Source organism: Anomalospiza imberbis, chromosome 4 (genome assembly GCF_031753505.1).
Source record: "Anomalospiza imberbis isolate Cuckoo-Finch-1a 21T00152 chromosome 4, ASM3175350v1, whole genome shotgun sequence".
Classification (NCBI taxonomy): domain Eukaryota; kingdom Metazoa; phylum Chordata; class Aves; order Passeriformes; family Viduidae; genus Anomalospiza; species Anomalospiza imberbis.
In genome coordinates this window covers 65567233-65583086 of record NC_089684.1, presented here as the reverse complement: position 1 = coordinate 65583086, position 15854 = coordinate 65567233, and the positions used below count along the sequence as shown (strand labels likewise).

Here is a 15854-nt window from a genome sequence, read left to right as displayed (position 1 = left end):
TTCTTTTTCTCTGTTTCAGCTGAGACAATCCCAGTCATACTGCACAGACACAGAATGCCTTCAGGAATGTGAGTAATTGTTCATATCAGGTTCATGGACATAAAATGAACTGCAATAATTAAAACAGAGTCTTTAGTGTTCTTTAAAATATAGCAGTTGATTTAATGTTATAGGAACATATTACAATAAATCAAATACTACAGTAATAAAATTGATATGCTGGAGAGGTAATTTCTAACAATCTGTGATGAACATTTGTACGTTAGAAGCAGCATTGATGGGAATTCTGGAGGTATCAATAAACCAGCATAACTGTCAATCAGGCCCCAAGCATTACTGAATCTTACTGTTAGCCTCCAAATAGAATGATTTGGGGAATGAGAGGGGAAAATTTGGAAGGTGCTTTATTTGTCCTCCTCCGATTCAGAGCAGCCTAACCAATGAAGACTGGGTACTGAGCACAGACACACACACGTGTTCACAGCTGGGGCTGGGTGATGAACTGTGAGTACTGTGACCCCTCTACTCCACTGTGAGGAAGAGGAGGCTCTGACATACACCATGACTGCATCTCTGTTGATTTGGTGCCTGTGTAGTTAATGAAACAGAGGAGTGATGTGTACACTTCTTTGGAATTTGCTGTGAAATGCATCAAAAAACCTCTCCCAAACAGTGAACAGTACTAGGTCAGTCAATCACCAGAATCGACAGTGAAGCATAGTTGTGTGGAGGTTATGCAGTAATGTAAGCGTGCCCTGGGGCGTTGAGACACTCCCTGAGACACTTTTTGTGAGCTAGAGGGAATACTGTCAAATGTTTGTAAATAAAAGTGAAGTGGATCTCTTTTTTGCTGTATCACTTTACCGCCTGAGCATGTGAACTCACTCAGCTTGCATCAGGACTGCTGTAATGCTTTGAGGAAGCAGCAAGCACCTGAGCAGTGTTCTTGTAAGCAAGAGCTGCTGGTGCCAGTGTCTTTTACAGGTCTAGGAACAGTGCAGGCAAGGTTTCCAGCATCTTGGAGAGAGTGCATGTCTTCGGTCACCCTTATATTCCTCCCTCCTCGCTCCTCTGTAAAACCTGTTTAGAGATGGGCACGCAGCTCAGACTTGCACTGGGCTCTGCCAGTGTGAAACAATCCCAGATTCAGTGCCATGCCGGGCTGAAGGGAGAAAACTGAGCTGCCCCACATAACCCCTAAGGAAAAGATGGTGTGGTGCACATGTGCTATACAGTGCTGCTGGCTTATTCTTTCTTCATGGGCTTTGTAAGTTATGCTGTCTGTGACTTCCATTGCTTCTCCTCTTCCAAATACACCTGTCCAAGGGCAGACTTTTTAGTCTCCCACACCTTAGACTTCTATGTAGTTTTTTTAATCACAGGCATGTAGGAGAGGGAAAGATGATGGGAGACCCAATATTTTCCAATATTGGAAGGAGGCACAGACAGGGTGTAGAGCTTTCTGAGTCAAAACCAAGCAATGGTAAGTCATTCTCACTCACGCCTTGGGAGTCTTGGATCATCAGTATTTATTAAGCTTTTAGACTAAGGACTGTATTAATGAGTAAGTTCTGATATATGTGGGCACGAAGCTTGTGGGATAGCTTTAATGTTACCAAGCTATAGTGCAGTGGGGATTTGAATGGTTTGCAACAAATAGCTTTCCATTCTGAGATTCTTGCAATAACTGGCTGTGCAGATGCAAGCAATTTGGCAGCAATTGTTCCAAACCAGTGGTTTGTTTCAAAAACCAAAGCAAAAATTACAGAGTAAATCTTTTCCTATGTTATTATATTGCTTAAATTTAGTTCTAGCAAAGGTATTTTTCTGCTGATGCAATGATACAGCCTGCATATTTGTCACATTAGTTTGTGGTGCTTTTATGATGCTGTGCTTGTGCCAGTCTGTAAGACCCCGGGAATCAAAGGCAAAAATAAACAGATTGAGCCTGGAGAAGCTTCTAGAGATGTTTTCAGAAACAAAATAATTCTGGGCCAATCTTCTGTCCATTGCTTCATCCTGTTTTTATGAGCTGTGAAGCGATGAGCTTACGTTTGAGGTGGGTCTCCTCTTCCCTAGGTCCCACAGCTCCACTTCCTGTTGACTTTGATTCCTCATTTCAGAATCTTGATATGAACAAGTTTGTTTCACTCTCACCAATTTGCTCATTCCCAGAATTTGGTCTTCCTTCTGGAAGCACAGCTGGGAATGTTGTCATACACAGATTCTTAAGTTGCAAGGTTGTGGAATAACTGATGAGATGTATGTGGTTTTGTTTTGGGAGACGTCAGGGCTGGGGTTCAGCCAATGTCACAGCAGCATCATGTGTTGTGCTGCTGCTACCAGCTGGAAATTTTCAGAAACACCCTCTGTTGATTCTTCTGAGCTGCTTCGTTTTTTCAACTCTTGATTTCAGTTCTTTTTTTGGAGCCATATAAAGGCAGTAGTACCAGGTTTCCCTCCTTCACTTTTTTGTGTTATTATCTATAAATTCTTACTTACAGTTGTTGGCACCATTATGTCATGGTGACTTCCCTGCAGAGTTTCCTGCCAGGGTCAGGACCAGTGCTTTTGGATTTAGTTGTAGGAACATATAAGCACCACTTCAACAAGTATTTGGGCACTCTACTTGATGGCTGTTCATCTGCTGGTTCTCATTAAAGCATGTGTCAGAGTCTGATGACTGTTCCCTCAATTTCAGTGGGTGTCTTGCAGAAAAGAACAGGTTGTAAGTTTTGAATAGTCAACGCATTTAATATTCTGTTAGGATTGTTAATGCTCAGCAAATCAGAAGATCTTAGAGTTTCCCTTGAAATGAGGAATAAGAGTGGTAATTCTTTTCTGAATTCTGTCTAACGCAAGTGGAGCACAGAGGTTCTCTGACGTGTGGCAGTTGCAACATCAGCTGTTCATCCAGCCTAGGGAGGATCCCAGCTGGGATTGATCTGCTCTGATGGCTCATGGCCCTTCACAGTCAGCCTTCCCTGTCAAAGGAAATGAGGGGCTACTGCCTGAGTTTGTTCTGTGTTCTAGCAATTCCCAGACGTTGTGACCTCAGTTTACCACATTCATATTTTCAGCACTATTCGCAGTGCTCTGCTAGGTTGTAATATGGTCAGAGATGACTGTCTCAAATGTTGTCTACTCTACTTCCAAATTTTTATGCAATTTAAAATGAATACATACATGTGATTCATCTTGATTTGTATTCTTCTAGGGCAGTCACAGCAGCCTAACCTAACAGCTTGAAATGTCTGCCAACTCTTCCCTCCCTTTTCTGGGAATTCCCTTCTCCCTTCCTCTGCTGCTCAAGTCTGTTTTGGCTTTCTTTGGGTTCCTTACCCCTACCTTTGAAAGTGTCAGCTTGCAGGCATTATCTCCTGAAGGTCCCATGGGCTCTTTGTCTTCCCTGATGATTCATTTCTAAAATACCTCTCTTCATACAGTTTTATGCCTTTCCTTCACAGAACAAGCAAGGCTTAAAGCATCATGAAAAGAAGACATAAGTCAGAGACCATGCTTTTGCCTTCCTGCATGCAGATGTTTAACAGTTTTTACCAGGGTCGATCTGTACTCCAAAGGAAGATATTTCTACCATGAGAGGGCAGACAAAAAGCACCACACGGAATACACTTTTACAGTAAAAGAAATTTCTCCTCTTTCTTTAGAGTACAGCCTCACTCTGAAGGAAAAACTGCAGTTTAAGGACACTAAGTTCATGTAAGGGTATTTAACATGGGCCCTTAGTAGTTTTAGTATTGTATTCTTGATATTTTACTTGTACAATCAGGAATTGGTTGACCTTTAACCTTTAAAAGCTCTTTTTACCAAACTCATAATTTTAATAGCTTTTACTGCCTTCTAGAACCTCAAATGAATCTGCAAACATCTGTCACAAAGGATTTTTTTTTCTACTTCCCATTTCTTTCTGGGAGAAGACTAGTTTGTGTGGCCTAGTCTCTGCTTCTGTAGGAAAAAGCAAGTCCAAAATATGTATCTTGTACATGCAGCAACAGATAGGATTCACCGTAGTCACTAACTCCCATGGAGTTAATCCCACAATCTCAGACCAGCTGCTCATAAAGCTTTCTCCTGCAGAGAGATAATTCAGCCATGCTGTAAAGAAAAAAAAAAAAAATTCCAGGTAACCACAGGGCCAGAACTGCTCACAGGCATCATTCAGAAGTGTGTGGATATATATGTATGCCAAACCCAGGGGACTAGATGCTCTGAAAATAAAGACCTTGGGCTGGTTTCAGTGTTGCATGGAAAGGTAGGTTAGAGACTGTGTGTCATGTTTCTCAGTGACACAGGAATATGTACTGTTAAATTCCGTACTAGTTGGTGTGTCTGGAGCACTGGAGATTAATCACCAGATCATCCATCAAAATGGGTGGTGGCAGGAACATTCATCTCAGACCAGGACAATCTTCTATCGATCTAAAAATATTAGAAAATACCATTCACAGGTGCTCTTAGAGGATAACCTTTATTCTTCAAGGAATCAAAACATCACTTCTAAATTACTTGCAAAAAAATGCCAGTTACAGATAAAGGAACTGTGACTGCAAACTCTTAAAAAGATTTTTTTTTTCTGCCTGTCACCAAAAATTCCATCCTGCTTCACTCAACTATTATTTATCCATAAGCTGGTTTTATCTGATTATTTTGTGATCTCAGGGATGGATATCTTTGTAGCAAGATTGTTGTTTCCTACATATAACTGCTTCCAGTAGCTGAAATAGCTTCCTGTCTGTTCTCTTGATTTGTGATGCAAAGCTTTGAAAAGTTGGATTCAACCCCACCTATGTGAAATTTTGCTTATCCTCTTCCCTGTAAGAGATTAAAGTAACAGATTCTGAAATACCTCACATCCTTATTAAAGCTTACGGTCATTTGCAAGAGATGTGGGTTTAACAGTTCCTTGGAAAGTGTAAACATTGTTGTGTCTGTTTTAGTGTCTGGCATGCCTTGAGTAGGTAGTACGGGGCCAGTTAGATCAGCTATTGTCTTGCTTAACTTAGTTCAGAACATGTTTCAGCTCGTTTGGTTCCATCTAAACTTATTACAGCACAGGCTGGAAAAAACTGTATCGCAAAGAACGCGTGTGGTTTCCCTCTGTGCTCCCTTCCCTGACCTGCAGCACGACCTGATCTGGCATCATTTGCTTACCCCAACTTTTGCTTAACCACCACAGACCCTCAGTGCACTAATGTTCAGCAAAAATTCCAGAAGGCAGTCGGACTAGTCTGTTTCTCTGCATTGTATGGGGAATCCTGACTAACAAGTCATCTGAATTTTCAGTCTTCTATCAGAAATGTTTGCCAAAGCAGGTGCTTAAGGCCTTCTTACTTTTTGCTGAAGGTAGTCTCAGAGTGGCTATTAATGTTGTCTGGAAGCCCCAAAATAAAGCAGTTGTTCTTTTCATGCCAAATTATGTGCTAGTCTCCTGGCTATATAAAGATTTTCCAAGATTAAAATATTGATATATGCTGCTGCTAATAATAATATTTTGGTCAACAAAACTGAAGGTCTAAACTCTTACCTTCACAATTCCATATTCTTTCAAAATCTAGTGTGTGACAGTTTAGTGAATTAAAGACTGTAGCTTTCTTATTTATATTCTGTGCACTATGCCATCTCCTCCATATACAAAGCTCTTTATTCATTCAGATTTTCAAAAGAATTCTCACTTGTAATTGCATGGAATTCTAGTAATAAAATTCCTCTACATTAGCAACATCTTGAGTTTTGAAATGTCTGTATTTTGGACATTTAAAAGGCCAAAGCAGTTTCATTTGCTCATACACGTTAATGATGGTGTTTGTGCTGTGAGAAGGATGAACTTCCATTGCATGGGATTTTCTCTTCTTTGACATTTTTGAGTGCATGTGATGTCAGTAAAGGACATCAGTCCAACAGCCCCAACTCATGAAGCCTTACTCCCAGAGCAGCAGTGTGGAGAATGGCATAGCTGTAAGCTTCCCTGCAGGGCCCCTCTGCTGTGTTATGAACAAACCCTTTCCATGGAAGAGCTCCTGTTAGCAGTGCTACCCAGGATGATGGTGATGAGGGTGGTTCTGTGGTATCAGCGTTAACCTTCAAGGAAATTATTCCAGCAGGGTCTAAGTTATCAAGTAAATGTTAAATAAGAACAATCCAACTGATACTGAATCCAGACTTGACTCCATAATCAGGTGATCCACATAAGACAACTTGAAAATATGACAGATACGAGTATCTCTGTGGAGTTTTCTGGATGTTAAAATGTTCATCTAGAGTAATAAAATAGAATAGCTCTTCTCTTTCTGAAGGTTACTCATTATAGCTTTGAATTAATTGCTCTGTAACAGTTGATCATCTAGATCATTAAGGAAGATGTTAGGTCTTCAGATACTATAATAAATGGATTCATGTGAGTACCACAGGTAATTATCTATACATGGGTTTACACTTCAGCTGACAAGATTAGTTACTGTTTGATTACTGGAAGCTATGTTTCAGAGGAGAAAAGTTGTTTTAAAATGTGCAGGTATTTGCAATAGTTTCTTGACCTAAACAGATCAGCCATTTCCAGCCTGAAGGTATTTTCTTAAATTTATTTCCACGTGTTGATGCTTCAGGCATTCTGTATGGAAATTTGGTGTAAAATTTTTATATTGTGTTCCTGGGCTTCACTTTGGAATGTATCTCTGCAGCATTTTTTCATCTCCTGCCAGATATGTTGCTAGAAGAAATACCACATGACCTGGATGATCAGTCATGGAGATCTGGCATATTGACACTGAAACATCTTCAAACAAACTCTCAAGAAATAACTTAGTGTCAAGAAATTGATTACCATTAATTTGCTCTCTTCTTGCTAAAAATTAGCATGTTCTCTGTGTGGGGCCTAACAATGGAGCCTAAGCTTTCATCAGTTTAATCTTACTGTTTTATTTGTTTGAGGCAAAAAAACAAAGACCAACATACATATGGGGGGTTTTCTTACATAAATGTATTCTGCATCAAGTTTGATTTCTTAAAAATCAAGTTTGATTTCTTAAATGTGAAGAGTGTGTTTATCATCTCCAGTTCACTAGGAGCTAATATGATTTAAGAAATATTCATGGTAATTCTAAGAATGCTAGTGAAATATTATGAAATAGATTATTGTCTTTTCAAATGGGTAAGAAATGTGATAAAATACAGTATTACTGTCTCAAAGCAAAAATGAGGGACTAATCAGAACACTAATTGAAAAATATTTCAGGGATTTTTTTCCTGAGATTGCATTTTTGGTTTCACTTGGGGAAAAGAACTCTGTTGTTACTCTGTTATAACTTGAGTTTTCCTTGTCTGTAGTGCCAGGACCAAACTCTTCCAGTGACAATGGCATCAGCTTTGCCATGATAATGATGGCCTGGGTGGTGATTGCATTTGTCTTGTTCTTACTGCGACCTAGTAATCTAAGAGGATCAAACACAGTTGGAAAGCCAACCAGCCAACATAATGTAAGTACAGCTTCAAGTGCCCTGCAGGGAGATTCTATAATAGCTTAAATCTATTTTGGTTTAATACACACTTATAGTAAAAAATGTGGCAAACCCCAGATGCAGGGAAGAAATTATGATATCTTGCTCCAGATCAGAAGGCTGAAGGATGGCTTTATTAAAACTATACTATATTACACCAATATATTAGTTAAACAGATACTATACTATTCTTCATACTTACTTCTTGCTTACCTAACTAACTACAAACTCGTGACTCTGCTGAGAGTCCGAGACACAGCTGGATCCAATTGGTCACTGAACCCAACCAACCTTCACCAGAATCCAATCCAGCAATCACTTCAGGTAAACAATCTCCATGGGGAGATTCCACGTGGGGAAAACAAAGGAGCAGAGATAAAGATTTTCTCTTCTTGTCTTTGTGCTTCTCCTGAGAGACAGAATTATGTCTCTCTGTCCTGAGAATGTGAATGTCACACACACTGTCTGAAAGTAATTTTTTCCCATTTTTTCCACTGTATTTTCTTGGATCTCCATTAAAAATTAAAATGAGTTAGACTGAAGTGAAAGGAATCATGAAGGCTAAGTGTGGGATGGAGCAGGTGCAGTGTCCTCTGGACACTGTCCCTGGATGAAACTGCCACCTGCCTTCTTAGGTGAAAGGGGACAAGCACAGCTTTAAGAGAAGTCAGTAAACAAAATTACAGCATGATACTTTGACAAGGGTAATCTTTGTCCTAGATGTGGGATCATGGAAAAATCTCAATTAGTACAGGAAAAAGTATAGTTTTTGGTGCTCATTTTCTCTAATTATTTTAATAGATATTGAAAAGCCATGAAAGAAAACACAATGTAATACTTCTGAGTTTTTCTATTGCTAAATCCTCCTATGTGAAACACTTTCTCTAATTCTGTACTTGCTTTTTTTTTTTTTTTCCTTTCCTCCTTTCTTCTCCCAAGGGACAAGAACCACCAGCCCCACCAGTGGACTAGAGCATTCAGTATTGGAAAAGTTCAGCAGCAAAAACCTTGCACGACCAAATGAACGAAGTGACCAGATTACTCCTAACCCCCACTCAATACGGTTTTCTTTTCTCATTTATATAGAGCAGAGTTATCACTCAGCAGTAATCTTCATGAACTGCTTTTAGTGACTTCAATTTTAAGTTAAGTTTTGCTTTGTATGTTATTAAAATTCCTATAAGATTGTAATTTGAATAATGGTAAGGCATTGCAGGGGTTTTTTGGTTGTTACTGTTACTGTGGACATTCCACTCAATCTCTTTCTGTTCCAGTGATCCTAATTTCTTTGCCGTGATTTCTGATATGCATTGAAAGAAAAAGAAAATCCCAGTCCACCTATAAGAATGGAAGGTTACTGTCCTTTCTTCAGATCGATTCATATTTCTTCTCCAGTATGCTTTGAGAGTTATATTATGGCTGGAAGTACTTAGTTATGTGCTGAAAAATAGAAATTGTTTTATATTTGCCCTGGTTTCAGAGCAGCTTTTATTCTGGTCTTCAGACCACTAACACAGTTTTCAGGGTTGCTGGCAAAAGCATGGATTGTCCACTAGAATTACACTGTGTGTGTGCATGCACACATAAGTGAACGTAATGATTGCCACTGTCAAAGCTTTGATCTATATATTGGGAACTTTACACAAAAGATTATACCACCAAAAAAGTTAATTCGGCCATTTTCATTAATAAATTGTATGTCTTATTCAATATGTTGTGAAAAAAACATACTCTAAACCCAGGTGTGTTTACTTATAGACTTTATCAAAGGAGAAATTTAGTAAGAAGAACTTGGTAGAATTTTCTGTCCTGGCATAGTCTTTTCATAATTGGTACCTTAATAAGTTTTTAGCCATGATATAATGGATATTGGACAGGATGAAATCATACCAAGAAGTTACCATGGTTACCAACTTTTGGTATACAACATGTACTGGATTATTCAGGTTTTTTCACCTGTATGTTATCAGCAATTCTTAACATTTCATCCTTATCTACTAGTTGTAATTGTAGAATAACAAACTTGCAGGTGATTACATATGGCATGTCTCTTCCATCTAATAAATGTGTGTATGTGTGGTATGTTTAAGTGTGTGTATGTGTGGCTGTGCACACACCTGTGCACATCTCCCATTATGGCAAATGGGAATGACTTTTTTTATGTACCTTAATTTAAGAACATTTTAAAGATGTACAGAAAAGCAACACTGTATATTTTTCTTGTTCAATTTGAAAAAGTGATCAGAATAATGTAAAGCACATTTTTATGTTACCAACATGAAACTTCTTTCCTTAAAGGTCAGTAGAACAGACGTATGGGAATTCTAAGCCTTACTCTACAAACCTTTATTTCATTCAGCTGAAGGAACTAGCTGTTAACGTTCAAAAGGGTTTGTATTGAGGGGCTCTAACAAAAATCTCACATCACATCCCATGGTTGACAGATGCAGGGTTTTGCTATTCAGGGTAAATGGTGAGCCAGCTAAGCCTCCTTGTAAAAGGTACAGTATAGACCTGAAGAAGGGCTTCTGTAATTTGATGTAATTGACCTTTGAATTTCTATGGAATACTGTGCTCCCAAGCATAGGAGCATGTTTAAAAAATATATATAAAAAAAGAAGAAGACTGGGCCAGGTGCTCTCAGTGACATCAGTGCAGTGCCATGTAAAGCAATGAAACTGCAGGAGAGAGGCTGAGAGAATTTGTCCCATTATGTCTAATAATGTACAGGCCACAAACACTGTGTAAAGATGTCACTGGGACAAGCACTCCGCCACTGCTTACTTTTTGCCTTCCACGTACATTTATGTTTGAGATGCTGTTCAGAACATGTAATACAGCATCATTTTGTTGAACCCACAAGGAAACATATATTATCTCCCACACTGACTTTTTTTCTCCAAGGATTTTTGGCCAGAATTCTTCACTATTGGAGGCATAAAACAAGCTTCCAATTGATTAAAAAGCCAACTGAAACAGGCTTCGGTTCAGAGCACTACTCCTCATCCAATTGGGAGTTGGTGAGATTTTACAGAAGATGCTCCTCACTTGTGAGGATCAGTCTCACTTAAATGTCTGTTTATGTATTTATAAAACTTACCATGTGCACCCACCTCTAAGAGTCTTGGCAAATGAACGTTTCGTTCAGAGGAATGTTGTGGTTTACCTTTAAATGAAATGTCTTTGCTTAAAATTCCTCTAATTGTCCCAATGCTTTTATACATGTATGCTTTCCTCATGTAAATTGCTATTTTAAATTTTCTATGTAAAAGAAAAAAAACATTGGAAATATTTTATTGTAAAATATTTTACTAAAGAGCCAGGCCACTATCCCACATAAAAATGTATGCCTTTTAAATTCAGATACTCTCTCCAAGATATAAAATTCAGATCAGCACTCTTAATTAAAATAAAAGTAAGTAACCATAGGACTGTATTTTGCCACTCTTATTTGTGTTAAATAGTGCCTTACTCATCAAGTAGTTGCACTGAAGTTTGTGGAACTACTCTGAGATAATGTACTAGTAGCAGCTTTAGTAAGGGTGGCAGAAATCCGGCCTTTAGTGATGTAATTTGTGATTAAATAATTGTATCATGGTTACAGATGTTTATGGTAAATTTTGGGAAGAGATTAGTGGTATGCAAAGCTCCAGGGTATGATCAGTTCTGTAATGATGGTTTTAAGCTTGGTTAGTCAGAGATGCAAGTTGTAGCAACTTGGAAAATATGGAGGGAAATTTACAATTATACCTTAACTTTGTTAAAACAATAGTATTTTTAGAGTCTGCTTAACACAATTACTATACTCTGAAATGAGAAATCATATGTATTCATGCACTGTCTGCAGATCACTTAGCCTTGTAATCTTAATGATTGAAAAACGAAGAATGAAGATGTCATGTACTTAATATAAATCGGTGGTTTAAAATATGTGAATTATGCCAAACAAAAAATCGTCTGTGCCATTTGCAGTTTCCTAGTAATCTTTTACTGAGTACTTGGATTGGGATAAAGGGCTTGTACTATGCACTTTTTATTGAATTAACAAAATAAATAGCAATCATTAGTAAACTTTTGTCTTTGTTTTTATATAAGATACAGAACTGCACTAACCTATCAATTTCTAAGGTAATTTGAAATAATCTAAAAGTAAGAATCAGTAAAAATAGTGTGTCACCTGTGTAACTTTTAAAATGTAAATTCTAACTCTTCTAATGGGCACCTGTCTACTGTATGTATCTCAAGCAAGTCAGAACAAATAAAAAGCAGTTTCCAAGGTTTAAGATACTTCGATGACCAACATGGTTACCTCTGCCTTTTGCTCTTCGAAGTAGTTATGCAACCGAGGAAGTTAGAAATAATACAGAAAAAAAAAGTAATGACAAATCTGCTGATTGTGTTACTTTGTTTTAGATCAAATCCTACTATTTTGGGATTGCAATCTATTTTCCAGTTCTAGATCTTGGCAGTGTTGGAGCCAGAGCTGCTTTGAGGAAGGAAGATGCTGCAATGGCTCTAAGGCAGTGCGTAGGAGCAGTAGAGACCTGCTGCTTCCTCACTGTTCCCATGAAGTGCAGCACTCTTCTCTGGAAGCAGAGCACAAAATTCTGAGCACTGCTTCAACAGCAACTTGGATCCTTCTTTAAGGATTCCTGTGTTAATCTGAGGAAAAAAGGGAGAACCAGGGGAGCATTAGGGTTTAAAATAATATACACCTATCCAGAGATAGTGGCAATAAATACCAGAGAATCAGAAACAAAATCAGAATAATATAATAATAACAACAACAAGAAGTAACAAATGTTTTAGGCATTTGAGTCAATAAATAGTACAAGATCTTACTCAAATATCAATAATGTCCACTCATCAAAACTTACCCTTTTACTCAAACATGAGATTATAAATAACCCCTGAAACTAAAGCTAAACTTCTAGGTAAAATTGCCACAAATCTAAATTCATATTGTTGTATAGATCTGTACAAGGCCTAGCTGTTCAAGATCACCAGTAATTTGAAATTACTCTGCCCCTGTCGTGGTTTGACATGGAAGTGATTTTTTTTTTCTTCAGGAAGTTGGGTCAAACCAATCAGTGGTCAAGTTTGGATATTGGCACCTGAAGTGACCACTGAAGATAGGGATACGCCTCTGAGAACACAGGGGGTTAAAAGCAAGAACTCCCAAGAGCTCGCTCTCTTTTGGTTCCGGTCAAGGTGCTGTGCGGACCTCCCCTGCCCAGCCATGGGGCTGGGTGGGGGAGGGGAAGCCATGAGGCCTGGTCAAGGTGAGCCGAGGGGTAGAAGGACTGGAACCGAGCCAGCTCCTGTGGACGGAAGGGTGGAAAGAAGCGGAGATGTCTTTGTCACCCCCCCCCCCCGAGGGAAGAGATAGAGAGTCCGGATGGCACCTGTAACTTTGCCGGCGCGGAGGAGAAGGAGGCGGGGGGGGGAAGGCGCCCAGCCTTGGCCTTGGGAATCGGCTGCTGGGCAGAGATTTCAGCCGTCCAGGGAGTCTGAGCTTTTAACCCTTTCCTGAGAAATGAAGGCTTTGTGAAATATTACTCCTCCTTGATTTGAAGTAGAAGAGAGACAGTCTGGGATCCGAGATGATGGAAAAAGAAATTTTCGAGTTGGAAAGAGATGATGGAGTGGCTTGTGGCTGGACTTCTCTTGTTAGCCATAGACTGAACCAAATTCTCCTAACAGAAGCTGCACTTAGGGTGGTGCGTTGGTGTGCCAGGAGACCTGTTTCAGTGATTACCAGCAGAGGAGTATAGAGAAGGTGTGGAGAAGCCCTCTATCTTCAAGGAAGAAGAAGAGGAGAAGAGGACCTCTGTTCTTGGACCCTCAGCCCCAGGGGAAAATGGGGGGGACTGTAGTCCCAAAATGAGAAACTGAACTGTTGTCTCTTTTGGTCCATGGCAAAGCATCCTTAAAGGAGCCCTATGAGCAGTCTGTCCATGCACGGTGGTGAGAGCACTGTGACATGGAAAGGAGAGTGTCACCATGGCAGATTTTCTCCAGGCGGTCGCCATGTGTGACATGGAAACACAAGGGTGGCAATTGTGTTTCCTGGGGGGGGGTCTGTGGCACAGGAGAGACTCCTGTCTCCCTTGAAAGATTGAGTGTTTGAATATCTGAAGGGTGGCAACTTGATCAGGATCCTGGGTGGTGTCTCACTGTTGAGTTTGTTTAGGAATTAGGTGGGAGGAGGAGGGGTGTTTTAGAAAGTCTTCATCCAGGATTTAGTGTTTGTAGTTTTCCTAGTAGTAGTAGTTTAATAAAGTTCTTTCCTTAGTTACTAAGTTTGGGCCTGCTCTGCTCTGTTCCTGATCACATCTCACAGCAATTATTTTAAAAAGTATATTTTCATGGAGGCGCTGGCATCGCGCCAGTGTCAAACCATGACAGCCCCAAACCTGAAAAAAAAAATTACCCTATTTAGGATGTTTGGGAAAAAGATACCACATCATTGCAGCAAAATATTCCATTAAGTGAATTCCTTGCAAAAATGGACTACTTATATCCTTTTCTTCTTCTCTTTATTTATCCATTACCAGCCAATGGCCTACAGTGCCATCAGTGCAAAGATCTGCACTTTGGGCTGGGGGAAGAAGCAGAATATTCCATGCTGAACCACATCCTCACTTGTAAAACAACACAACTCTTACCAACTTCCAGGCAATATCAGCTGAAGATTTTTCTTTTCATATAAGAAAAGTAACTGAACACTTGTATCAAAATTGCCAACTCCCATGGCAGACACTTTGGAGTTAAATGTAATAGCTAGAATCTGGCTTCCACACTACCTTCTTAACATCTGCAGCTCAGAGTACTGGCCAGAGGGGGTGTCTGAAACAAGTGTGCTTCAATATTTGGCAATATATATTAATTCACCCTATATGTACAGCATTTTAAAGGTTTCACTCTTCTTGCCTTTATGGAAAGTGTTACTGTAAAATACTTTCTGAAATTAAAGCAGTAATTTATAATCAAAGATAACATGTAGCAAAGTTTAAGAAAACAGTCCTTTGCAGTTATAAGTTTTGTTGTTACATCTTCCAAGCTACAGATGATGAAACAGAGGAATAATTTTTGTGACTATGTAGTTTTCAGACTTCTAACTGGCTTAAAATTAATTTCTCTTGCTGCAAAAACTGTCTTTAAAATCTAGAGATGAGAAAACATGTTTCCTTTAGCAGACCAGTGAAAAACCCCACCACTGTACAACATTCTGAAGGTCACAGCCACTGGTTTGATATAAAAAGCAAATCTTAAAAAAGGCGTTCAGTTTAAGGGAGAACTCGAAATGGTAAATGATGAGATGAAAATTATTAGCAAGAAAACAACCCAAAGAAGCCTCCACAGGACTGGCACTACACCAAACACCGCAGGTAATGCATCAAAATCTGCTTGCTTGCGATGATTAGTAAAAATTTGGTTTCTTCAACTCCCTTAGTGATTTCATGCAGTCTTGTTTTAAATAGAAAATCCAAATAATCATTCTCCCCTTTATCAAATATCAGCTTGCAGTTTGAATCACAAATGCATCTTGTCTGTGACACTCCCTCCTGCTGTATGCTTGTGTTGGGCTTCATTATGTAAGGGGAAGAGATTAAGCTTTTCGCTATACTGTGAGGGTAGATCAAATCTTCACCTTATTTTATGCAAACAACTGTTATGGCAGTGGAACAGCTCAGCTGAGTAAACCCTTTAAAGAAGGGATGCTACAGGACGATTGCTCTCCAGTGGGGCAGTGATGAAAAGCAGTGCCTTATCTGGCTGCTCTTACTTCCATTGCCTTAGTCCCAGCATTTAATGGTTCCTTGCTGTTCTGTTGAGATGGCTGTTATCCTGAAATGGCTCTCCTGGTGGGAGCTGCAGTGTACCCCGTGTTCAAAAAGCAACGCTGCTGCCCACAGCACTGCTCCTGAAGGAACAGCTTTGATGTCTGGCATGAACTGTATGGTTTCCAGAAAAAACATCAGAAGAGAATGAAAAAAAAGAGGCATTTAGAAAACAACAGATAGGCCACCAAACCTAATCATGCCGGGAAGGAAGTGTGAATAATTTCTCTGTATACTGAGAGCTTTAAGTAATGTAATTAGAGGAAGGTCATGTACTGGGAAACAAAATGTTTAACGTGCAGTAAATTAAAGAATGGGGTTTGACAGGATATTTTCATCAGAGTTCTCAGAGTGCCCTTCCTCCAGCTTTCAAAAGTTTTAGTCCTGCATGGCTTTGGGGTTTACATTATTTACATGGCAATATTGTACATGAGAACTGATGTGGTTGTTGTCCAAATGTTCCGTGTCCTATGCAAACAGGCATGTTGAACCTGAC

General features: G+C 39.4%; 1 protein-coding gene across 2 annotated transcripts in view; it reads left to right on the top strand.

The window, feature by feature from the left end:
- SMIM14 (small integral membrane protein 14) overlaps window positions 1–11585 on the top strand; it is a 53649-nt gene extending 42064 nt beyond the window's left edge. For both annotated transcript variants that reach the window (XM_068188912.1, XM_068188911.1), the window contains exons 3-5: window positions 20–68; window positions 7345–7493; window positions 8454–11585. In XM_068188912.1, coding sequence (XP_068045013.1) covers window positions 20–68; window positions 7345–7493; window positions 8454–8486 — 231 coding nt within the window. In that variant the 3' untranslated portion in view covers window positions 8487–11585. The remainder of the gene's footprint in view (window positions 1–19; window positions 69–7344; window positions 7494–8453) is intronic.
- The last annotated feature ends 4269 nt before the right edge of the window (window positions 11586–15854 follow it).